This window comes from Somniosus microcephalus, unplaced genomic scaffold, assembly GCF_052327205.1.
Source record: "Somniosus microcephalus isolate GS21.2 unplaced genomic scaffold, FLI_Smic_1.0 unresolved_chr1, whole genome shotgun sequence".
NCBI lineage: Eukaryota > Metazoa > Chordata > Chondrichthyes > Squaliformes > Somniosidae > Somniosus > Somniosus microcephalus.
In genome coordinates this window covers 29,565,476-29,592,335 of record NW_028225179.1, presented here as the reverse complement: position 1 = coordinate 29,592,335, position 26,860 = coordinate 29,565,476, and the positions used below count along the sequence as shown (strand labels likewise).

The 26,860-nt window shown below is 49.0% G+C and overlaps 1 protein-coding gene across 1 annotated transcript; it reads right to left on the bottom strand.

The window, feature by feature from the left end:
- Positions 1-4,335: 4,335 nt before the first annotated feature.
- On the bottom strand, positions 4,336-25,155 carry LOC147094554 (uncharacterized). Its single transcript, XM_085974392.1, has 2 exons — positions 25,064-25,155; positions 4,336-8,498 (listed from the first exon to the last, which is right to left on the bottom strand). Exon 2 carries the CDS (start codon positions 8,482-8,484, stop codon positions 7,285-7,287), a length of 1,200 nt encoding a protein of 399 aa, XP_085830518.1. The 5' UTR covers positions 8,485-8,498; positions 25,064-25,155; the 3' UTR covers positions 4,336-7,284.
- Between the last annotated feature and the right edge of the window lie 1,705 nt (positions 25,156-26,860).

Below are 26,860 nucleotides of genomic sequence, written 5' to 3'. Positions count from 1 at the left end.
AGTCTCGTATCGGGCATGCGGACAATGTGACCCATCCACCGGAGCTGATCAAGCGTGGTCAAAGCTTCGGTGCTGGGGATGTTGGCCTGAGCGAGAACACCAACATTGGTGCGTCTATCCTGCCAATGGTACCACCAACGCTGGCTCCAATTATATAGGGCCTTGGTGAGACCACACCTGGAGTCCTGTGTACAATTGTGGTCTCCTTACCTAAGGAAGGATATACTTGCCATAGAGGGAGTGCAACAAAGGTTCACGAGATTGATTCCTGGGATGGCGGGACTGTTGTATGAGAAGAGATTGAGTAAACTAGGCCTGTATTCTCTTGAATTCAGAAGAATGAGATGGGATCTCATTGAAGCAGACACAATTATTACAGGGCTTGATAGGGCGGATGCTGGGAGAATGTTTCCCTTGGCTGGGGAGTCTAGAACCAGGGGCCACAGCCTCAGGATAAAGGGTCGGCCATTCAGGACTGAGATGAGAAGAAATTTCTTCACACAGAGGGTGGTGAATCTTTGGAATTCTCTACCCCAGAGGGCTGTGGAGGCTCAGTCATTGGGTATATTTAAAACAGAAGTCGATAGAATTCTGACTAGTAAGGGCATCAAGGGATATGGCGATAGGGCCGGTGAATGGAGTTGAGGCAGAAGATCAGCCATGATCTCATTGAATGGCGGAGCAGGCTCGAGGGGCCGAATGGCCGACTCCTGCTCCTATTTCTTATGTTCTTATAAACGCAAGTCTTTCTTTCTTATTGTGTCCAATTCTGGGCACCGCACTTTAGGAAGGATGTGAAGGCCTTAGAGAGGTTGCAGAAAAGATTTACCAGAATGGTACCAGGAATGAAGGACTTCAGTTATGTGGAGAGACTGGAGAAGCTGGAGTTGTTCTCCTTAGAGCAGAGAAGGTTAAGGGGAGATTAACCAGAATGGTTCCAGGGATGAGGGACTTCAGTTACGTGGAGAGACTGGAGAAGCTGGGGTTGTTCTCCTTAGAGCAGAGAAGGTTGAGAGGAGATTAGATGGAGGTGTTCAAAATTGTGAGGGTGTCTGGACAGAATAGAATGAGGGAAACTGTTCCCATTGGCGGAAGGCTCGAGAACCAGAGGACACAGATTTAAGGTGATTGTCAGAAGGTCCAAAGGCTCCTCACAGCTTACTGTCCCACCTAGCTTTGTATCATCAGCAAACTTGGATACATTACACTCGGTCCCTTCATCTAGGTCATTAAGATAGATTGTAAATAGCGGAGGCCCCAACACTGATCCACGCGGCACCCCACTAGATACAGCCTGCCAACCTGAAAAAGATCTGTTTATCCCTGCTCTCTGTTTTCAGTCCATTAACCAATCCTCTATCCATGGTACTATATTACCCCCAACCCCATGAGCCCTAATCTTGTGTAATAACCTTTTATGTGGCACCTTATCGAAAGCCTTTTGGAAATCCAAATATACTACATCCACTGGTTCCCCTCTATCTACCCTGTTAGTTACATCCTCATAAAACTCTAATAAATTTGTCAAACACGATTTCCCTTTTATAAAACCATGTTGACTCTGCCTAATCATGTTATGATTTTCTAAGTGACTTGATACCACTTCCTTAACAATGGATTCCAGCATTTTCCTGATGACTGATGTAGCTTTCAAAAGCTCTTACAATAATGTGTCCGTGACTACACAAACCACTCTGGGTCCAGGTATATTGTGTATCAGTAAAACAGTCCGTGACTACACAAACCACTCTGGGTCCAGGTATATTGTGTATCAGTAAAACAGTCCGTGACTACACAAACCACTCTGGGTACAGGTATATTGTGTATCAGTAAAACAGGTTTATTAAGCATTAAAAATCCAGTACAAATAAGTAATACTTAACAAGAAGATAGTCACAGTCTGTTCGTTCAAACCCCGGCGTTCCTTCCGAGTGAGCGCGGTGCAAGTCTCCTGATGTACCTTGCTGTGTTCCGTTGACCGATGCGTGCTTACTTGGGATCTTGCTGTGTTCTGTTGACCGAAGCTCCTATCAATCTCTGGTTACACGGTGCGCTGCTTTCGATGTTCAAAAACTGTATCTTTATACCCTTTTCCCTCTCGTTTTGCCTACGTGGCAGTAATTAACCCTCTAACACCTGGTGAAAAGTCTTGCTTCCCTCGTTACCCATCTTATGACCTTGTTTGATCCTTCTGACTTTTTCTCCATGTATAACAAAGTACCCTTATCTCAGATCTTCACTTTTCACAGAACACTTCCTAGAATGTTGACAAAACAGTCTGTCCATCCGATAGCTGGACCAATGAAGGACGTCTCCAACTCTTATCTATCTCTCTAGTTTTTATCTCTTTAAACATAATATTGCTGAATTCCTCATCTCCATAAACTTAGCACAACATTCCATTACTTCAGTAATTTTAAACAGAGGTTTTTAGTCAGGTTGGCATAATCCCATCCTGCTTTGCTCTCAGCCATTCTCCATTTTATACAGGCTTTTAGGATCTTAACATACAATTTCACATATTATAGTTATATAAAAATGGTTATCGAATCTTAATAATGTTTACTAAACCCTACAGGTACACCCTATCCTACATATCCCGACCTTGAGTGCGAGGCATTTGCCGACCCCTCAAAACTAAAATCTTACATATGGATTATTTTTCTTCCGTTTATGTAACTCTAACATGTTCTGGGCTGTGATCATATTTAAATGTGATTGGGCATTGGAATTTAGGTGTTTCAGGTAGCAGCTGTAGTAAGCACATCATTACTACAAGTTGGGCTATGACCAGTACATGGGAAATTATCCTAATCCAATGAGGAATTTCCATGTTTATCCCTATGTTGTCTTATTAGTCTTAACAATTTTTGACTCCCTACCTTGTGACATTTGTGTTAGAACATAAGAAATAGGAGCAGGAGTAGGCCAATCGGCCCCTCGAGCCTGCTCCGTCAATCGGCCCCTCGAGCCTGCTCCGTCAATCGGCCCCTCGAGCCTGCTCCGCCATTCGGCCCCTCGAGCCTGCTCCACCAACCGGCCCCTCGAGCCTGCACCGCCATTCGGCCCCTCGAGCCTGCTCCGCCAACCGGCCCCTCGAGCCTGCTCCGCCATTCGGCCCCTCGAGCCTGCTCCGCCATTCGGCCCCTCGAGCCTGCTCCGCCAACCGGCCCCTCGAGCCTGCTCCGCCAACCGGCCCCTCGAGCCTGCTCCGCCAACTGGCCCCTCGAGCCTGCTCCGCCAACCGGCCCCTCGAGCCTGCTCCGTCAATCGGCCCCTCGAGCCTGCTCCGCCATTCGGCCCCTCGAGCCTGCTCCGCCAACCAGCCCCTCGAGCCTGCTCCGCCAACCGGCCCCTCGAGCCTGCTCCACCAACCGGCCTCTCGAGCCTGCTCCGCCATTCGGCCCCTCGAGCCTGCTCCACCAACCGGCCCCTCGAGCCTGCTCCGCCATTCGGCCCCTCGAGCCTGCTCCGCCAACCGGCCCCTCGAGCCTGCTCTGCCATTCGGCCCCTCGAGCCTGCTCCACCAACCGGCCCCTCGAGCCTGCTCTGCCATTCGGCCCCTCGAGCCTGCTCCACCAATCGGCCCCTCGAGCCTGCTCCACCATTCAATAAGATCATGGCTGATCTGATCCTAACCGCCAATCTACTATCACAGAACCATCTCCTGAATCTAACAGAATTAGACACACAAAATAGGAGCAGGATCAGGCTACATGGCCCCTGGGCCCGCTCCGCTACCCACAGGGCCATGACCGATCCGAACCTAGATTCATGTCCAAATTCCTGCCCGCTCCCCGTAACCCTTAATTCCCTTTACTTCTAGGAAATTGTCTATTTCTGTTTTAAATTTATGTAATGATGCAGCTTCTACAGCTTTTTGGGGCAGCAAATTCCATGGACCTACCACCATCTGAGTGAAGTAGTTCCTCCTCATCTCAGTTTTGAAAGAGCAGCCCCTTATTCTAAGACTATGCCCCCTAGTTCTAGTTTCACCCATCATCTGGAACATCCTCCCTGCATCCACCCGATCCAACCCCTTCATAATCTTATATGTTTCAATAAGATCGCCTCTCATTCTTCTGAACTCCAATGAGTAGAGTCCCAATCTACTCAACCGCTCCTCATATGTCCATCCCCTCATCCCCGGGATTAACCGAGTGAACCTTCTTTATACTGACTCGAGAGCAAGTATGTCCTTTCTTAAGTATGGACACCAAAACTGTATGCAGTATTCCAGGTGCGGTCTCACCAATACCTTGTACAACTGAAGCAATACCTCCCTATTTTTATATTCTATCCCCCTAGCAATGAAAGCCAACATTCCATTGGCCTTCTTAATCACTTGCTGCACCTGCATACTAACCTTTTGAGTTTCGTGCACCAGGACCCCCAGATCCCTTTGTACTTCAGTACTTTCCAGTTTCTTGCCATTAAGATAATAACTTGCTCTACGATTTTCCCTGCCAAAGTGCATAACCTCACACTTTCCAGTATTGTATTCCATCTGATAAATCTCTGCCCACTTACTTAGCCTGTCTATGTTCCCTTGCAGGTTTTTTATGTCCTCCTCACTCACTACTTTCCCTCCCATCTTAGTATCATCTGCAAACTTTGATATGTTACACTCGGTCCCCTCCTCCAAATCGTTAATATAGATTGTAAAGAGTTGGGGACCCAGCACTGACCCCTGCGGAACACCACTAGTTACTGATTGCCAGTCTGAGAATGAACCATTTATCCCAACTCTCTGCCTTCTGTTAGATAGCCAATCCTCTATCCATGCCAGAATATTACCCCCAATCCCGTGATTTTTTATCTTAAGCAATAATCTTGTGTGGCACCTTGTCAAATGCCTTTTGGAAGTCTAAATACACTACGTCCACTGGTTCCCCTTTATCCACCCTATACGTTACTTCCTCAAAGAACTCCAGCAAATTTGTCAAACATGACTTCCCCTTCATAAAACCATGCTGACTTTGTCCTATTAAATTATGATTATCTAAATGTCCTGTTACTGTCTCCTTAATAATGGACTCCAAAATTTTACCTACCACAGATGTTAGGCTAACCGGTCTATAGTTTCCAGCCTTCTGTCTACTGCCCTTTTTAAATAAGGGTGTTACATTAGCAGTTTTCCAGTCTGCCAGGACCTTTGCCGAGTCCAGGGAGTTTTGGAAAATTATTACCAATGCATCCACAATCCCTACCGCCACTTCCCTCAAGACCCTAGGATGTAAGCCATCAGGTCCAGGTGATTTATCTGCCTTGAGTCCCATTATTTTACCGAGTACCACTTCCTTAGTGATTTTGATCGTGTTTAGCTCCTCCCCCCCTTCAGCCCCCTGTTTGTCCAGTGTTGGGATATTCTTAGTGTCTTCTACTGTAAAGACTGATGTAAAATATTCAGTGTTTTTACCATCTCCATATTTCCCACCATTAATTTCCCGGTCTCATCCTCTAAGGGACCAACATTTACTTTAGCCACCCTTTTTCTTTTTATATAACTATAAAAACTCTTACTATCTGTTTTTATATTTTTTGCTAATTTACTTTCATAATCTATCTTCCGTTTCTTAATCAATCTTTTTGTTATTTTTTGCTGTCTTTTAAAGTTTTCCCAATCCTCTATCCTCCCAATAGATTTGGCTACCTTATATGCCCTTGTTTTTAGTCGAATATTATCCTTAATTTCTTTACTTAGCTACGGATGGCTGTCTTTTCTTTTACACCCTTTTCTTCTCAGTGGGATATATATTTTTTGGAAGTTGTAAAATAACTCCTTAAATGTACACCACTGATCATGTATCGTCTTACCCTTTAATCTATTTTCCCAATCCACTCTACTCAATTCCGCTCTCATACCTTCAGTCTCCTTTATTCAAGCTTAGCACGCTTGTTTGAGATCTAACCTTCTCACCCTCTAATTGAATATGGAATTCAACCATGTTATGGTCACTCATTCCAAGGGGATCCTTTACTAGGACATTTTTAATTAATCCCGTCTCGTTACACAGGACCAGATCTAAGGTTGCTTGCCCCCTGGTCGGTTCAGTTACATACTGCTCAAGAAACACATCCCTAATACACTCAATGAACTCATCCTCAAGGCTGCCCTGCCCAATTTGATTTGTCCAATTAATATAATAGTTAAAATCCCCCATAATTATAGATGTTCCCTTATTACAAGCCTCAACTATTTCCTGATTGATACTCCATCCAACAGAGTTGCCACTGTTCGGAGGCGTATAGACTACGCCCACTAGTGTTTTTTTCCCCTTATTATTCCTTACCTCCACCCAAACTGTTTCATTATCCTGATCTTTTGACCCAATATCATTTCGCTGTTTAATTGGGTAGATCTTAAACAAACTTCTGATCTTACATAGTTCAAAGTTTTACTACATGGGTTACATATCTCAAATACAAAATCATTTCAAGTTGGAGAACAACCAGAGCGTGTGAAATAATACGAGCCTAAGGGCATGCTGATGTATTAAGCCCAATATCCCACCAGTGTGTGTTGTCCCTTATGCTTCCAATGTCAATATCTATTCTCCAGTTGTCTTGCTCCAAAACACAAAAAATGCTTTAGGGAGGCGTTCAGTCGTATCATGAGCTCACTGAAACCCTCAAACAATAGGGGAATGTCGGGTCTGAATTGTGCCACATAACTGTGCAGCTCGTACTGAAAAACGTGTTGGTTGATGGGATAGGTCCTGTTAGACCCGTAAAGCATGGTAGTTGTGGTGGTAGTGACACAGGAGGCACCACCAAAATCACCTCATACTGGATTCGTACTGGTTTTTCCCCACGCTCTGTTACCAACAAAACACAATTATTACAGTCACAGTTAAATTCAGTCTTACAATCATTTCAAGTGACATTACAGTTTCATATCTACTTCCTGATCTTCCAAATCGAGATCCTTTCTCCCTTCCGTTTTTCAAAATAGCGGCCACGGGATCTTTTACACCCAACTGAGAGGGCAGACGGGGCAGCAGTTTAACATTGCATCGTAAAGATAGCACCTCTGACAGAGCAGCTCTCCCTCAGTACTGCCCCGGAGTGTCAGTCTCAAGTCTCCAGAGTGGGACTCAAATCCACGACCTTCTGAATCTAGAGGTGAGAGTGTCACCCACTGAGCCGAGGCTGACCCCTCTTAAACTCCAGCCTAGTTACTGGGATTATCAGCATCTTCAAACCGCCCCCCAGCCCTCTAATTGCCATTATTAACACAGAACAGTCCTTCATGTGATTAACAGCAGAATGGGACCAGTGCGCTCAGGTGTGAACTCGCTGGTGTCTCAGGTGAGTTGAACTGGTGAATCCCTTTTCACACACTGAGCAGGGGAACGGCATCTTCCCAGTGTGAGTGCGCTGGTGTTTCCAAAGACTGGATGAGTGGGTAAACCTCTTCCCGCAGCGAGAGCAGCTGAACGGCCTCTCCCCGGTGTGGATGCGTCGATGCATCTCCAGGCCCTTGGAGCATTTGAAACTCTTGTTGCAGTCGGAACATTTAAATGGCCTCTCATCAGTGTGAACCAGCTGGTGTTCCCGCAGAGAGTCGGAATGTGTGAATCCTTTCCCGCACTCGGAGCAGGTGAACGGCCTCTCGTCAGTGTGAACGCGCTGGTGTTCCCGCAGGGAGTCTGAACATGTGAATCCTTTCCCGCACTCGGAGCAGGTGAACGGCCTCTCATCAGTGTGAACTCGCTGGTGTGTCTGCAGATGGAATGAACGACGGAATCCTTTCCCGCACTTGGAGCAGGAGAACGGCCTCTCGTTAGTGTGAACTCGCTGGTGTATCAGCAGAGCGGAGGGACGAGTGAAACCTTTCCCGCACTCGGAGCAGGAGAACGGCCACTTCCCGGTGTGAACTTGCTGGTGTGTCAGCAGGGTGGAGGAGAGAGTGAACCCTTTCCCGCACTCGGAGCAGGTGAACGGCCTCTCCCTGGTGTGAACTCGCTGGTGGTGCTGTATCAGTTCGCTGGATCTTCTGAAGCCCTTCTTGCAGTCGAAGCACTGAAAAGGTCTCTCATCGGTGTGAACACGCTCGTGTATCAACAGGTTGCAAGACTGGTTAAACCTCTTCTCACAGTGAGAGCAGGCGAACGGCTTCTCCCCAGTGTGAACTCGCCGGTGTCTCCGCAAGGAGCCTGAATGAGTGAATCCCTTCCCACACACGGAGCAGGTGAACGGCCATTTCATGGAGTGACTGCGTTGATGAGTCTCCAGCTCGGAGAGGCAACTGAATCCTTTCCCGCATTCCCGACATTTGCATAGACTCTCCTTGCTTTGGTTACACTTGTGCCTCCCCAGGCTGCTCGTTCGGTTGAATCCATGTCCATACACAAGACACGTGTGCAGTTTGCTCGTACTCTGATTGCTGCTTTCCGCTTCCATATGTCGATGATATTCAGGTCCTGATGAATCGAGTGACTCTGTCAGATCTTCGTGTGAAGTTTGCGTTAAGTTGCCCATCTGCAATTCCTCCCCTTGCAAGAGACAGTAAAAGAGGTTTATATAAGTAATTAATGTAAATACAGGAGAGAAAATAAAGAAAGACTGGCCTTTATACAGCGCCTTTCACGACCAACGGTTTTACAGCCAATGAATTACTTTATGAAGTGTAGTCGCTGTTGTAATGTGGGAAACACTGCAGCTAATTTACATGATAAATAATGGCCAGGACACCGGGGATAACTCTCCTCCCCTTCCTCGAAATAATGGGATCTTTTATGTCCACCTGAACGTCTCTTCCGAAAGACGGCCCTCCGACAGTGCGGCGCTCCCTCAGTACTGCTCCTCCGACAGTGCAACGCTCCCTCAGCACTGCCCCTCCGACAGTGCAGCACTCCCTCAGTACTGCCCCTCCGACAGTGCGGCGCTCCCTCAGTACTGCCTCTCCGACAGTGCAGCGCTCCCTCAGTACTGCTCCTCCGACAGTGCAGCGCTCCCTCAGCACTGCCCCTCCGACAGTGCAGCGCTCCCTCAGTACTGCTCCTCCGACAGTGCAGGGCTCCCTCAGTACTGCCCATCCGACAGCACGGCACTCCTTCGGCACTGCCCCAGAGCGTCAGCCTAGGTTTATGTGCTCGAGTCCCTGGAGTGGGGACTTTGAACCCACAACTTTCTGACTGAGAGACGAGGGTGCTCCCAACGGAGCCACTGGCTGGCTCTCAATGTCTTTCACATCCTTGCTAAAGTGCGGTGGCTGGGGGAATTGTCACAGTCCCTTTAATCAGAAAAACACACGAGAGGGGGGAGGGAGTCCCTTTAAATGTGGAGGGGGGCGGGTGTCCCTTTAAATGTGGAGGGGGCGGGTGTCCCTTTAAATGTGGAGGGGGCGGGTGTCCCTTTAAATGTGGAGAGGCGGGGCCGCGCATGCTCATTCGGCCCCCTCACCCCAACACCAATCTGCCAGTGCGCCTGTGCGGGGCTTCCCGGGAGCAGACGGAAGGCCGGGCCCAGGGATGAGGCGGAATCAGCGGCCGGGGTAAAGTCAAGTGTTTGGGGAATCGATTTAAATCGAGGTGAGCGGGGAGCGGAGAGCGAGTTTATAAAGTAAAATACGAGAAAAACCAAACCTGAGAGTCGGGCGAGCGGGCGGGACCTCCGCGGACGCCGAACGGAGCGGATTGAGCCACAGCAATGTGATTCTGACTGACGGGAGCACTGACCAATAGGTAGAGGGCTGAGCTGGGAGGACTGAACTGGGCGGCCTGGTCCTCCAACCAATGGCGGCGCGCCTAGGGGGCGGGGTCTCCTCTCCAGCTCAGGTGCGCTGGGGCCGATTGTGACGCACTATCCCCAGGTGAGAGCAGCACAAGGCTGGGGCTGGAATCTGGGAGAGGTCCGCAGGCAGCGGGCCTGGCAAAGGGCCAGAAGCTTCACAATGCAAGCTTCTTTCAAATGCTCGAGTCCATTAGAAAAGATGTAATAGCAGAGCACTTGGAAATCAGTGACAGGATTGGACAAAGTCAACATGGATTTACAAAAGGTAAATCGTACTTGACGAATCTACTGGAATTTTTAGAGGATGTAACTGGTAAAATAGATAAGGGAGAACCAGTGGATGTGGTGTATTTGGACTTTCAGAAGGCTTTCGATAAGGTCCCGCATAAGAAATTAGCGTGTAAAGTTAAGGCACATGGGATTGGGGGAAAGGTACTGACTTGGATAGAGAACTGGTTGGCAGACAGGAAGCAAAGAGTTGGAATAAACTGGTCTTTTTCTGAGTGGCAGGCAGTGACTAGTGGGGTACCGCAGGGATCGGTGCTTGGGCCCCAGCTAGTCACAATATATATTAATGATTTGACGAGGGAACTAGATGTAATATCTCCAAGTTTGCAGACGACACAAAGCTGGGTGGGCGTGTGTGCTGTGAGGAGGATGCCGAGAAACTCCAGAATGATTTGGACAGGTTGGGTGATTGGGCAGCAGCGAGAGAGTTCGAGTAGAGGAACAAGGATGTCTTGCTGCAGTTGTACAGGGCCTTAGTGAGACCACACCTTGAGTATTGTGTGCAGTTTTGGTCGCATTATCTGAGGAAGGATGTTCTTGCCATGGAGGGAGTGCAGCGAAGATTCACCAGACTGATACCTGGGATGGCAGGAATGACGTATGAGGAGAGATTGTGTCTGTAGTGTATGTACCTTTAAGTGGAGAACTACTTTTTACAGCTCCTGTATACTGTAGTACCGGCAGTGACCACACCTGTATATAACCCTGAGTAGGGATCTGTACTGTTTAGTTTTAGAGCCACCCTGATCCAGTAAACACCTGTTGTTTGTTCTCTGCAGCCTCTGTCGATTATTTGAAGGACACACTACCTAAAGATATCCAGATTTAACATTGGCGACGAGTCGTTTCGAACCTACCTGCAACTCTGAAGGCGGCGGCCGATTCCACCAGTGCGGGCGTCAACCATCCAGGGAGAACTTGAGCATCGCAGAGGAGGCTGTAGAGAGCTGGGCTTGGTTCTCCAGCCGCAACGATCCAGCGCAGCGGGCTGGCAGCAGGTACGGCGCAGACCCTTCCCGGACAGCGGCGGCAGGAGCCGACCGACGGCACAGAAAAAGGCCGAGCAGCGACGACGGGTAAGAGAGAGGGTAAAGCGCACAGGGCGCAGCCGGGGTTGAAGACCGAGCGGCGTCAACGTGAGAGGGTGAAGCGCGCAGGGCGCAGCCGGGGTTGAAGACAGAGCGGCGTCAACGAGAGAAGCGCGCAGGAAAACGCGCAGAGCGCGGCCAGTTTCAAGGGCTGAGCAGCGTCCGCGGGGGAAGAAAAGAAAGCGCGGGAGACGCCATTTGGGCCGCAGCAGAGAAGAAAGGGAAGCGCGGGAGATGCCATTTTGAGCCAGCGGAGAAGAAGGGAGAGCGCGGGTGATGCCATTTTGAGCCAGCGGAGAAGAAAGGAAAGCACGGGAGACGCCATTTTGAGCCAGCGGAGAAGAAGGGAGAGCGCGGGAGACGCCATTTTTAGCCAGTCTAACCACACCCAGGGATGCAGAAGAGTGGCAGGGTCACAGCGTTCGACAATGAGGTCGAAGATTGGGCGACATATGTAGAACGCATCGAAGTGTACTGCAAGGTGAATGAAGTGCCAGATGCCAGGAAAGCACTGGTATTGTTGAATTCCATGGATGCAAAAACGTACGGCTTACTGCGAAACCTAGTCACCCCAGAGAAGCCAGTGGAAAAGGATTTTGAAAGCATAGTGGCAATCCTACAGGACCACTTAAACCCCACACCGCTGCTGATAGCAGAAAGATTTAAGTTTCACAAAAGGAACCAGCATAAAGACGAAAGTAATGCTGAGTATTTAACGGAACTACGCAAGCTATCGAAACACTGCCAGTTTGGAACGGGACTAGCAGATACTTGAAGGGACAAGTTTGTGTGTGGGCTTCAAAGTGAAGGAACTCAGAAACGGCTTCTATCAGAAAAGGATCTTACGCTGGACAAGACTTTCAACATGGCAGTATCACACGAAGCAGCCGCACGGGGCGCTGCAGAGATACAACGGAGACCGCAAGAATATGGCACAAATGAAATGTCATATGGAGCAGTGAAGTGTTATCGCTGCGGCAGAACAACACACGACCATAAGGATTGTTGGTTCAAGGACCAAGTGTGCAGACAGTGTGGAAAAGTAGGACACATAATAAGAGTCTGCAGGTCGGGAAAGAAAACCAGCAGCAAGAAACCTCCACAGGAGAAGTACAAAAAGGTACATAAGGTGACGGAGAGTAGTTCAGACGAACAGAAAAGTGATACAGACTCCGGAAGCAAGGAGCTGGGTTGTCTGAAACTACATAATATAACCAAAATGGAGGATCACCAAACTATCTGGGTCACGCTCAAGATAGACGGAGTCCAAGTGAAAATGGAACTGGACACAGGATCAGCCCTAACAGTCATAAACCGAAGGGACTACAAGCGGCTATTCTCAAATATACCCTTGAGAGATACAGAGATTGTCTTGAAGACGTACACGGGGCAAAAAGTCTACCCCAAAGGAAAAATAAGGGTGAACGTGATATACAACAGCAAGGAAACACCAAAAATGGACTTGTATGTATTGCCAGATGGAGGACCACCACTACTAGGACGTGAATGGATCCAGAAGATACAATTAGATTGGCATTCCATACAAGCGCTGACGGTAGATGCCAAAAAGGATGACGACGTCACACCTGGACGACTGTCAAAAATGCTAACTGACGCACAAGAAGTGTTCCAGGAGGGACTCGGAACACTAAAAGGCATAACAGCGACGATCAAAATAGAGGAAAATGCAAGCCCAAAGTTTTTTAAGGCCAGACCGGTGCCTTATGCGATCCGCCCAGCTGTTGAAGCAGAGCTGGAAGGTTTGGAACGTTCTGGAGTACTGTCCAAAGTGGACTGGAGCGAGTGGGCTACACCCATCGTTCCTGTAATGAAGAGGTCGTTGAGTAATACGCCTGGGGAACCAAAGAAGATTCGCATCTGTGGGGACTTTAAGGTGACAGTGAACCCAGTCCTTCACACGGTACAATATCCGCTTCCGCGGATTGAAGATATTTTCGCCTCGCTATCTGGAGGAAAACGCTTCACTAAGATTGATCTGGCCCAGGCGTACCTGCAAATGGAGGTAGAAGAAGCCTCGAAACAGTACCTCATGATCAACACTCATAAAGGTCTCTACCAATACAACCGGCTGGTGTTCGGGGTAGCATCAGCTCCGGCTATTTGGCAAAGGGCAAAGGGCAATGGATCAAGTCCTGCAAGCGATTCCAGGGACCCAGTGTTATTTGGACGACATCCTGGTCACGGGCGAAAATGACAGTGATCACCTCGCCAACCTGGAGCAGGTACTCACTAGATTGAAGGAATATGGGCTCCGAGCTAATCGCCACAAATGCGAGTTTTTCCAGAAGCAGATCTCGTATTGTGGCCACGTTATTGATGGAGAGGGGTTACATAAGTCCGCTGAAAAGATTGAGGCAGTAGTCAAGGCTCCAGCACCGGAAAATGTGTCACAACTGAGGTCGTCCCTCGGGCTGGTGAACTACTGCCATAAGTTCTTGCTGAATTTGTCCACAGTACTACACCCACTGAACACCCTACTGCAAACGGGGGTACCATGGAAGTGGAATGACGAATGTAAACGAGCTTTCCAGAAGTGCAAAGAATTGATCACATCAAAAGAGGTGTTGGCTCATTTCAACCCAGCACTACCAATTCGGTTGGCGTGTGATGCATCACCCTATGGTATTGGAGCGGTGCTGTCGCACAAATTCCCGGACGGCTTGGAGAGGCCAGTAGCCTTTGCGTCTCGGTCACTAACCTCAGCAGAGCGTAACTACGCCCAGATTGACAGGGAGGCCCTCAGCCTAGTGTGGGGAGTGAAAAAGTTCAACCACTATCTGCACGGGCAGAAGTTCACTTTGCTGATTGACCACCAACCACTGGTCTCCATCTTTAATCCAAAGAAGGGCATTCCGGTGATGACTGCGCAATGGCAACAAAGATGGTCCCTTTTTCTAGGGGCGAACCAATATGAAATAGAGTATAAGGGCACGAAACAGCATGGAAACGCTGATGGGCTATCACGCCTGCCACTGCCTACTGCGGAGGAAGCACCAGCAGTGGACCCTGTCGAAATATTTTATTCGTCTATAATTGAACGCTTGCCAGTAACTAACGCCGGTATAGAGGAGACCCGAAATAACCCGACACTGTCTCGGGTATATGATTTGACGGTGAAGGGATGGCCAACACATGGCGACTCACTGTTGCCAGCATTCTCATCCAGAAGAGAACAGCTGTCAGTATGCCAGGGGACCTTGATGTGTGGATCCCGAGTGGTAATTCCACCCAAGTTAAGGGAGAGAGTGCTCAATGAGCTTCACGAAGGCCATCTGGGAGGGGTGAAAATGAAAAGCCTTGCTAGGGCTTGTGTGGTGGCCGGGGATTGATCAGCAAATCGAGGACCTGACAAAGAGCTGCTCAGGATGCCAGAAGGTCCAAAATGCACCACCACATGCCCCTCTACACCCATGGGAGTGACCCTCCTCTCCATGGCAACGAGTGCATATTGATTTTGCTGGTCCATTCATGGACTCAATGTTTTTAATAGCCATGGATGCGCACTCGAAATGGCCTGAGGTGATCAAAATGTCCTCCACCACCACGGAGAAAACGATTGCAGTCCTACGGACCATATTTGCCAGGAACGGCTTGCCAGAGCAGATTTGCTCTGATAACGGACCACAGTTTGTGTCCGAAGAGTTTCGGAAATTTATGAAAAGGAATGGGGTAAGGCATTACACATCCGCCCTGTATCATCCAGCCTGACCCTTTCGGGATAGCGCCTTTCCGGAGGTTCTTGTTCTTGGTGCAGAGGCAATTCTGACCCCCTTTCATCGGGTAGTTCATCGGGTTCCACTGCTACTGGGTCTGAAGTAGATACTACCGGTATGTCGGGTTCATCCCCAGGTACTCGAGACATGGGGTTGACGCATTCCTGTGATGCCAAGATCTGATCGACGTGGCGTCTCACAATGTTCTCCCCGACATCCACTGTGTACATTAATGGCCCCTGCCTTGTACATATCATTCCGGGTTGCCACTTCTCTGTTCGATAGTCCCGGGCCAAGACTGGTTGCCCTACATTGAAGCTCCTTGTCGGCTTCTCATTGATGTGCTGGAATTGTTTGTCCTCAACATTTCTTCGCACATTTGGTCTGAGCAAGTCGAGACGAGATCTCAACATTCAGTTAAAGAACATCATGGCCGGGGTCTGGTTGGTAACTGCATGTGTCGCGTTTCGGTAGGCGAATAAGAAATTGTCCATCTTATGCTGTAGTGGAATTTCCTCATCGCACATGGCCTTTGTCGCCTTCTTAAAGGTTTGTACGAACCTCTCAGCCAATCCATTGGTGGCTGGATGATACGGGGCGGATGTGTAATGCCTTACCCCATTCCTTTTCATGAACTTTTGGAACTCGTCGGACATAAACTGTGGTCCATTATCAGAGCAGATCTGCTCTGGCAACCCGTTTCTGGCAAATATGGTCCGTAGGACTGCAATCGTTTTCTCTGTAGTGGTTGAAGACATCTTTATCACCTCAGGCCACTTTGAATGAGCATCCACTGCTATTAAGAACATTGAGTCCATGAATGGACCAGCGAAATCAATGTGCACCCGTTGCCATGGAGAGGAGGGCCACTCCCATGGGTGTAGAGGGGCCTGTGGTGGTGCATTTTGGACCTTCTGGCATCCTAAGCAGCTCTTAGTTAGGTCTTCGATTTGTTGATCGATTCCCGGCCACCACACATAAGCCCTAGCTAGGCTTTTCATTTTCACTCCCCCCAGATGACCTTCATGTAGCTCATTTAGCACTCTCTCCCTTAACTTGGGTGGAATCACCACTCTGGATCCACACATCACTGTCCCCTGGCATACTGACAAAGACTGCCTATTTCCACCTCCGTAACATCGCCTGTCTCCGCCCCTGCCTCAGCTCAACCGCTGCTGAAACCCTCACCCGGGCCTTTGTTACCTCTAGACGCGACTATTCCAACACACTCCTGGCTGGCCTCCCACATTCCACCCTATGTGAACTTGAGGTCATTCAAAACTCGGCTGCCCGTGTCCTAACTCGCACCAAGTCCCATTCACCCATCTCCCCTGTGCTCGCTGACCTACATTGACTCCCAGTTCAGCAACACCTCAATTTCAAAATTCTCCTCCTTGTTTTTAAATCCCTCCATGGCCCTCCTCGCCCCTTCCTATGTCTGTAATCTCCTCCAGCCCCACAACCACCAGTGATATCCGCACTCCTCTAATTCTGGCCTCTTGAGCATCCCCGATTTATAAATCGCTCCACCTTTGGTGGCCGTGCCTTCAGCCGCCTGGGCCCTAAGCTCTGGAATTCCCTCCACCTCTCTTTCCTCCTTTAAGACGCTCTTTAAAACCTGCCTCTTTGACCAGGCTTTTGGTCACCTGCCCTAATTTCTTGTTATGTGGCTCGGTGTCATTTTTTTTGTCTTATAATATTCCTGTGAAATGCCTTGGGATGTTTTACTACATTAAAGGCGCTATATAAATACAAGTTGTTGTTGTTTCATTTTTAAACATTTAACCGTTCTTGCAGTGACCGATGGCGGCTTTGCCTGGCTGAAGTTCTGGAGTGTCCAGAACCAGGGGTCATAGTCTCAGGATAAGGGGTGGGCCATTTAAGACTGAGGTGAGGAGGAATTTCTTCACTCAGAGGGTGGTGAATCTTTGGAATTCTCTGCCCGAGGGCTGTGGAGGCTCAGTCGATGAGTATATTCAAGGCCGAGATCGAAAGGTGTTTGGGCTCTCGGGGAATCGAGGGATATGGGGATCGGGCGGGAAAGTGGAGTTGGGGTCGATGACCTTATTGAATGGCGGAGCAGGCTCGAGGGGCCGAATGGCCGACTCCTGCTCCTATAGAATCAGAATGGTTACAGCACAGAAGGCCATTTGGCCTGTCGAGCCCATGCTGACTCTCAGCGAGTCCCACTCCCCCGCCCTTTCCCCGTAACCCTGCACATTTCTTTACTTCAGGCACTTATCCAATTCCCTTTTGAAAGCGGTGATTGAATCTGCCTCCACCACCCTTTCAGGCAGTGCATTCCAGATCCTAACCACTCGCTCCGTAAAAAAGTTTTTCCTCATGTCGCCTTTGGATCTTTTGCCAATCACCTTAAATCTGTGTCCTCTGGTTCTCGACCCTTCCGCCAATGGGAACAGTTTCTCTCTATCTACTCTGTCCAGACCCCTCATGATTTTGAACACCTCCATCAAATCTCCTCTCAACCTTCTCTGTTCTAAGGGGAACAACCCCAGCTTCTCCAGTCTCTCCACGTCACTGAAGTCCCTCATCCCTGGAACCATTCTGGTAAATCTCCCCTTAACCTTCTCTGTTCTAAGGAGAACAATCCCAGCTTCTCCAGTCTCTCCACGTCACTGAAGTCTCTCATCCCTGGAACCATTCTGGTCAATCTCCCCTTAACCTTCTCTGCTCCAAGGAGAACAATCCCAGCTTCTCCAGTCTCTCCACATCAGTGAAGTCCCTCATCCCTGGAACCATTCTGGTCAATCTCCCCTTAACCTTCTCTGCTCCAAGGAGAACAACCCCAGCTTCTCCAGTCTATCCACGTCACTGAAGTCCCTCATCCCGGGAACCATTCTTGTAAATCTTTTCTGCACCCTCTCTAAGGCCTTCACATCCTTCCTAAAGTGCGGGGCCCAGAATTGGACACAATACTCCAGTTGAGGCCGAACCAGTGTTTTATAAAGGTTCATCATCACTTCCTTGCTTTTGGACTCTATGCCTCTATTTATAAAGCCCAGGATCCCATATACTTTTTTAACCGCTTTCTCAACCTGCCCTGCCACCTTCAACGATTTGTGCACACATACCCCCAGGTCTCTCTGTTCCTGCACACACTTTAGGATTGTACCCTTTAGTTTATATTGCCTCTCCTTGTTCTTCCTACCAAAATGAATCACTTTGCACGTTTCTGTGTTAAATTTCATCTGTCACATGTCCACCCATTCCATTAAACATAGAAACATGGAAGATAGGAGCAGGAGTAGGCCATTCGGCAGGGAATTCCAGAGCTTAGGGCCCAGGCAACAGAAGGCACGGCCACCAATGGTGGAGCGATTATAATTAGGGATCCTCAAGAGGGCAGAATTAGAGGAGCGCAGATATCTCAGGGGGGGTTGTGGGGCTGGAGGAGATTACAGAGATAGGAAGGGGCGAGGCCATGGAGGGGATTTGAAAACAAGGATGAGAATTTTGAAATCAAGGCGTTACTTAACCGGTCTCCTTGTTGGTGTAGATTTCTGTACTGTGAACCTGTCCATTTTTAGAGACTTCAGGCTTTCTTGAACAGTCTCTCTGTTTTCTGAAGATGAAGTTTAATTCCATTTTTTCCCCACAGTTTCCATATGTACGCTGACGACACTCAGCTCTACATCACTACCACTTCTCTTGACCCCTCCACTGTCTCTAAATGGTCAGACTGCTTGTCCGACATCCAGTTCTGGATTAGCAGAAATGTTCTCCAATTAAATATTGGGAAGACCAAAGCCATTGTTTTCGGTCCCTGCCACAAACTCTGTTCCCGAGCCACTGACTCCATCCCTCTCCCTAACATCTGTCTGAGGCTGAACCACACTGTTCACAACCTTGGTGCCATATTTGACCCTGAAATGAGCTGCTGACCACATACCCGCAGCAAACAGTTGGAATAAACGGCTCTTTTTCCGAGCGGCAGGCAGTGACTAGTGGGGTACTGCAGGGATCAGTCCTTGGGCCCCAGCTATTCACAATATATATTAATGATCTAGACAAGGGAACTAGATGTAATATCTCCAAGTTTGCACACGACACAAAGCTGGGTGGGCATGTGTGCTGTGAGGAGACCGAGAAACTCCAGGATGAATTGGACAGGTTGGGTGATTGGGCAGATGCATGGCAGATGCAGTATAATGTGGATAAAAGCGAGGTTATCCACTTTGATGGCAAAAACAGGAAGGCAGATTATTATCTGAACGGCAATAGATTGGGAGAAGGGGAAGTGCAATGAGACCTGGGTGTCCTTGTGCACCAGTCGCTGAAGGTAAGCATGCAGGTGCAGCAGGCGGTTCAGAAGGCAAATGGTATGTTGGCCTTCATAGCGAGAGGGTTTGAGTACAGGAATAAGGATGTCTTGCTGCAGTTGTACAGGGCCTTGGTGAGACCACACCTTGAGTATTGTGTGCAGTTTTGGTCGCCTTATCTGAGGAAGGAGGTTCTTGCCATGGAAGGAGTGCAGCGAAGATTCACCAGGCTGATACCTGGGATGGCAGGAATGACGTATGAGGAGAGATTGGGTCGACTGGGCTTATATTCGCTAGAGTTTAGAAGAATGAGAGGGGAGCTCATTGAAACTTATAAAATTCTAACAGGACTAGACAGACTAGATGTAGGAAGGATGTTCCCGATGGTGGGGGAGTTCAGAACCAGGGGTCACAGTCTAAGGATAAGGGGTAAGCCATTTAGGACAGAGATGAGGAGGAATTTCTTCACCGAGAGAGTGGTGAACCTGTGGAATTCTCTACCACAGAAGGCAGTAGAGGCCAATTCATTAATTATATTCAAGAAGGAGTTGGATATATTTCTTAAGGCTAAAGGGATCAAGGGATATGGGGAGAAGGCAGGGACAGGGTACTGAATTTGGATGATCAGCCATGATCTCATTGAATGGCGGAGCAGGCTCGAGGGGCCAAATGCTCCTATCTTCTATGTTTCTATGTTCGGCCTCAGACAAATGCTAGGGACAGGGATGGAGTCAGTGGCTAGGGAACAGAGTTTGTGGGGTGTCTGTCCCTTTAACTACAATTCATAGAATTATAGATATTTACAGCACAGAAGGAGGCCATTCGGCCCATCTTGTCCGTGCTGGCCGACAAAGAGCTATCCACCCTAATCCCACTTTCCAGCACTTGGTCCGTAGCCCTGTAGGTTACAGCACTTCAGGTGCACATCCAAGTACTTTTTAAATGTGATGAGGGTCTCTGCCTCTCCCACCCTTTCAGGCAGTGAGTTCCAGACCCCCCACCACCCTCTGGGTGAAGAAAGTTCTCAACTCCCCTCGAAACATCCGACCAATTACTTTAAATCTCAGCCCCCTGGTTATTGATCTGTCTGCTAAGGGAAATAGGTCCTTCCTATCCACTCTCTCTGCCTCTCATAATTTATACACCTCAATCAGGTCTCCCCTCAGCCTCCTCCGTTCCAAAGAAAACAACCCCAGCCTCTCCAATCTTTCCTGGTAGCTGAAATTCTCTAGTCCTGGCAACATCCTCGTAAATCTCCCATCTCGAGCAGTCACATCTTTCCTGCAATGGGGCGACCAGAACTGCACGCAGCACTCTAGCGGTGGCCTAACTGGTGTTTTGTACAGTTCAAGCAGAACCTCCCTGCTCTTACACGATACAGAAATAGAGAGGCACTGACATATGAGCAGAGGTTGGGTCGATTGGGCTTATACTCGCTGGAGTTTAGAAGAATCAGAGGGGATCTCATTGAAACTTATAAAACTCTTAACAGGACTAGACAGACTAGATGCAGGAAGGATGTTCCCGATGGCCGGGCAGTCCAGAACCAGGGGTCACAGTCTAAGGATAAGGGGCAAGCCATTTAGGACTGAGATGAGGAGGAATTTCTTCACCCAGAGAGTGGTGAACCTGTGGAATTCTCTACCACAGAAGGCAGTGGAGGCCAATTCATTAAATATATTCAAGAAGGAGTTAGATATATTTCTTAAGGCTAAAGGGATCAAGGGATATGGGGAGAAGGCAGGGACAGGGTACCGAATTTGGATGATCAGCCATGGTCTCATTGAATGGCGGAGCAGGCTCGAGGGGCCGAATGGCCTACTCCTGCTTCTATCTTCTATGTTTCTATGTATTCAATCTTTCCTTGCAGCTGAAATTCTCTAGTCCTGGCAACATCCTTGTAAATCTCCCGTCTCGAGCACAGTCACATCTTTCCTGCAATGGCGCGAGCAGAACTGCACGCTGCACTCTAGCCGGTGGCCTAACTGGTGTTTCTGTACAGTTCAAGCAGAACCTCCCTGCTCTTGCATGATACAGAAAGAGAGAGGCACTGCCCCTTTAAATACCTGGGGACACATAGAAACATAGAAGATAGGAGCAGGAGTAGGAGTAGGCCATTCGGCCCCTCGAGCCTGCTCCACCATTCAATGTGATCATGGCTGATCATCCAAACTCAGTACCCTGTCCCTGCCTTCTCTCCATGTCCCTTGATCCCTTTAGCCTTAAGAAATATATCTAACTCCTTCTTGAATATATTTAATTAATTGGCCTCTACTGCCTTCTGTGGTAGAGAATGCCACAGGTTCACCACTCTCTGGGTGAAGAAATTCCTCCTCATCTCTGTCCTAAATGGCCTATCCCTTATCCTTAGACTGTGACCCCTGGTTCTGGACTCCCTGACCATCGGGAACATCCTTCCTGCATCTAGTCTGTCTAGTCCTGTTAGAATTTTATAAGTTTCAATGAGGTCCCCTCTCATTCTTCTAAACTCCAGCGAGTATAAGCCCAATCGACCCAATCTCTCCTCATACATCATTCCTGCCATCCCAGGTATCAGCCTGGTGAATCTTCGCTGCACTCCCTCCATGGCAAGAAAATCCTTCCTCAGATAAGGCGACCAAAACTGCACACAATACTCAAGGTGTGGTCTCACCAAGGCCCTGTACAACTGCAGAAAGACATCCTTGTTCCTGTACTCAAACCCTCTCGCTACGAAGGCCAACATACCAGTTGCCTTCTTAACTGCCTGCTGCACCTGCATGCTTACCTTCAGCGACTGGTGCACAAGGACACCTAGGTCTCGTTGCAGTTCCCCTTCTCCCAATCTATTGCCATTCAGATAATAATCTGCCTTCCTGTTTTTGACACCAAAGTGGATAACCTCGTATTTATCCACGTTATTATTGCATCTGCCATGCTTCTGCCCAATCACCCAACCTGTCCAAATCATACTGGGGTTTCTCGGCATCCTCCTCACAGCACACACGCCCACCCAGCTTTGTGTCGTCTGCAAATTTGGAGATATTACATCTAGTTCCCTTGTCTAGATCATTAATATATATTGTGAATAGCTGGGGTCCAAGGACCAATCCCTGCGGTACCCCACTAGTCACTGCCTGCCACTCGGAAAAAGACCCGTTTATTCCAACTCTTTGCTTTCTATCTGCCAACCAGTTCTCTATCCAAGTCAATACCTTGCCCCCAATCCCATGTGCCTTTAACTTTACACGCTGTCGAACGCCTTTTGGAAATCCATGTACACCTCGTTAACCGCATTGCCCTCATCAAAAAACTCAATCAGAATTAGAGCAGCCGGACCCGGCGGACGTGCGGCCAGGGCCCTGGCACCAGGAAACCCAGGGTGCAGCGCCTCCCCCATCCGAGCTGCTGCTTCCCGGTTTCTTCAGCCAGTTCCACCAAGTCCGACTCAGGACAAAGGACAGGAGCCAGGCTCCCAGAATGGCCCACGGCCCCAGGGAGCATGCGCACTCTCAGCGGGGAAATCAGCGCGTTGCATAGAGTGGTTTCTGGGGCTCGGGGAATTGTGGGTGCTGCGGCCACCATTAGTCAGCAGCTGTCCGGAAGAGGTTTATTGCAGGCTGACGGAAGGTAGGTCCCTGGCCGCCTGTGTCTGTCTTTTTGTTGCAGCAGTTTGAGCTGGAGTGGAGACGGAGGAGAAGCTGCTTGGTTTTCGATGGAATCTGAACAGTACCCATGGATTGGAGGGTAGCTAATGTTACCCCACTATTCAAAAAAGGTGGTAGAGAGAAAACAGGGAATTACAGACCGGTAAGCCTGACATCGGTAGTGGGGAAAATGCTAGAGTCCATTTTAAAAGATGTAATAGCAGAGCACTTGGAAAACAGTGACAGGATCGGACAAAGTCAACATGGATTTACAAAAGATAAATCGTGCTTGACTAATCTACTGGAAATTTTTGAGGATATAACTTGTAAAATAGATAAGGGCGAACCAGTGGATGTGGTGTATTTGGACTTTCAGAAGGCTTTCGATAAGGTCCCACATAAGAGATTAGCGTGTAAAGTTAAGGCACATGGGATTGGGGGGGGGCAAGGTATTGACTTGGATAGAGAACTGGTTGGCAGATAGAAAGCAAAGAGTTGGAATAAACGGGTCTTTTTCCGAGTGGCAGGCAGTGACTAGTGGGGTACCGCAGGGATCGGTCCTTGGACCCCAGCTATTCACAATATATATTAATGATCTGGACGAGGGAACTAGATGTAATATCTCCAAATTTGCAGACGACACAAAGCTGGGTGGGCGTGTGTGTTGTGAGGAGGCTGCCGAGAAACTCCAGGATGATTTGGACAGGTTGGGTGATTGGGCAGAAGCATGGCAGATGCAATATAATGTGGATAAATGTGAGGTTATCCACTTTGGTGTCAAAAACAGGAAGGCAGATCATCATCTGAATGGCAATAGATTGGGAGAAGGGGAAGTGCAACGAGACCTGGGTGTCCTTGTGCACCAGTCGCTGAAGGTAAGCATGCAGGTGGTTAAGAAGGCAAATGGTATGTTGGCCTTCGTAGCGAGAGGGTTTGAGTACAGGAACAAGGATGTCTTGCTGCAATTGTGCAGGGCCTTGGTGAGACCACACCTTGAGTATTGTGTGCAGTTTTGGTCGCCTTATCTGAGGAAGGATATTCTTGCAATGGAAGGAGTCCAGCCAAGATTCACCAGGCTGATACCTGGGATGGCAGGAATGATGTATGAGGAGAGATTGGGTTGATTGGGCTTGTACTCGCTGGAGTTTAGAAGAATGAGAGGGGATCTCATTGAAACTTATAAAATTCTGGCAGGAGTGGACAGACTGGATGCAGGAAGGTTGTTCCCGATGGTCAGGGAGTCCAGAACCAGGGGTCACAGTCTAAGGATAAGGGGTAGGCCTTTTAGGACAGAAATGAGGAGGAATTTCTTCACCCAGAGAGTGGTGAACCTGTGGAATTTTCTACCACAGAAGGAAGTAGAGGCCAATTCATTAAATATATTCAAGAAGGAGTTGGATATATTTCTTAAGGCTAAAGGGATCAAGGGGTATGGGGAGAAAGCAGGGACCAGGTACTGAACTTGGATGATCAGCCATGATCGCATTGAATAGCGGAGCAGGCTCGAGGGGCCGAATGGCCTACTCCTGCTCCTATCTTCTATGTTTCTATCTCTTATGTGGGACCTTATCGAAAGCCTTTTGAAAGTCCAAATACACCAGATCCACTGGTTCTCCCTTATCTATTTTACCAGTTACATCCTCAAAAAATTCCAGTAGATTAGACAAGCACGATTTACCTTTTGTAAATCCATGTTGACTTTGTCCGATCCGGTCACTGTTTTCCAAGTGCTCTGCTATTACATCTTTTATAATGGACTCTAGCATTTTCCTCACTACCGATGTCAGGCTTACCGGTCTGTAATTGCCCGTTTTCTCTCTACCACCTTTTTTGAACAGTGGGGTAACATTAGCTACCCACCAATCCATGGGTAGTGTTCCAGAGTCTATCGAGTTCTGGAAGATGACCAACAATGCATCTACTATTTCTAGGGCCACTTCCTTAAGTACCCTAGGATGTAGATTATCTTCTATGTTTCTATGTATTCAATCTTTCCTTGTAGCTGAAATTCTCTAGTCCTGGCTACATCCTCATAAATCTCCCGTCTCGAGCACAGTCACATCTTTCCTGCAATGGCGCAAGCAGAACTGCACGCTGCACTCTAGCCGGTGGCCTAACTGGTGTTTTTGTACAGTTCAAGCAGAACCTCCCTGCTCTTACATGATACAGAGAGAGGCACTGCCCCTTTAAATACCTGGGGGGCACCATTCCCCTTTAAATGGCCAAGCAATTGTTTTTGTTGAAAAGGGGCCGCAGTCCCCTTTGACTCACACCCGCCCCGCCCCCTCTCACCCACCACAAATACTCACAAGAGAGAGAGAGAGAGGAGGAAGAATGCTGGTCTTTGTCCCTTTAAAAGTGGCTGCCCACCAAAATGTTCACAGCACCAGGGCTTTGTGTTCTGGATAAAAGAGAAAAGGTTCACTTATTTTTAAATGAATGCAGTTGATGAACAGCCTTGCAATAAAGGTAATGTAAAGGAATAAACACTCACAAGCTGGGTTTTTTCCACCCCCTCCTCCCCTTCCCTTTAACAGCTCCTGCAGACAATGAATGCAGGAAAGCGGCGCGCGCAGCCCACCGAGGTCCCGCCCCCCTCCCTCCCGCGCCGCCATTGGTTGGAGGACCGTCAGCCCGCCCGGTCCTCCCAGCGTTTTCCGCGCTCCTGATTGACGCGAGGCGCCCGCCAATCACCGCCCTCCGATTACGCGCTAACGCCAGCACGCAACGCCCAGGGGTCGGTTGGATCGGCGCGCGCCACCGCAAGGTAAAAAAAAGAGGAAAAAGAATAATAATAATCGCACTTTAGAGAGAAGCTTGTATTTTGAAGCTTCTGCCCCTTTGCCAGGCCCGCTGCCTGCGGCCCCTCTCCCAGATTCCAGCCCCGGCTCTGTGCTGCCTGCGGCCCCTCTCCCAGATTCCAGCCCCAGCTCTGTGCTGACTGAGTTGCTCTCACCTGGGGACAGCGCGTCACAATCGGCCCCAGCGCACCTGAGCTGGAGAGGAGGCCCCGCCCCCTAGCCGCGCCGCCATTGGTTGGAGGACCAGGCCGCCCAGTTCAGTCCTCCCAGCTCAGCCCTCTTCCTATTGGTCCGTGCTCCCGTCAGTCAGAATCACATTGCTCCGGCTCACTCCGCCCCCCCGCGCGGCTCAATCCGCTCCGTTCGGTGTCCACGGAGGTCCCGCCCGCCCGACTCTCAGGTTTGGTTTTTCTCGTCTTTTACTTTATAATCTCGCTCTCCGCTCCCCCCTCACCTCGATTTAAATCGATTCCCCAACACTTGACTTTACCCCGGCCGCTGATTCCGCCTCTTCCCTGGGCCCGGCCTTCCGTTTCCTGCCCATAGGCCCCGCGCAGGCCCACTGGAAGCCTGGTTTTGTGGTGGGGCCGAATGAGCATGCGCGGCCCCGCCTCTCCACATTTAAAGGGACACCCACCCCCTCCACATTTAAAGGGACACCCGCCCCCTCCACATTTAAAGGGACACCCACCCCCTCCACATTTAAGGGGACACCCGCCCCCTCCACATTTAAAGGGACACCCACCCCCTCCACATTTAAAGGGACACCCACCCCCTCCACATTTAAAGGGACACCCACCCCCTCCACATTTAAAGGGACACCCACCCCCTCCACATTTAAAGGGACACCCAACTCTTCCTCATTTAAAGGGACTCCCTCCCCCCCCCCGCTCATGTCCTCTACTGTGGAGGAGGAATTCCTGGAGTGTTTACGGGATGGATTCCTGGACCAATATGTCAAGGAACCAACCAGAGATCAGGCCATCTTACACTGGGTATTATGTAACAAGAAAGGATTAATTAGCAATATTGTTGTACGAGGCCCCTTGGGTCGGAATGATAACATGATTGAATTCTTCATTAAGATGGAGAATGAAGTTGTTGACTCAGAGACTTGGGTCCTAAATTTAAATAAAGGAAACTACGATGGTCTGAGGAGCGAGTTGGGTAGGATTGATTGGGGAATGTCACTCAAAGGGTTGACGGTGGATAGGCAATGGCAAACATGCCGCATGGATGAACTACAGAAGTTGTTCATCCCAGTTTGGCACAAAAATAAAGCAAAAAAGGTGACTCAACCGTGGC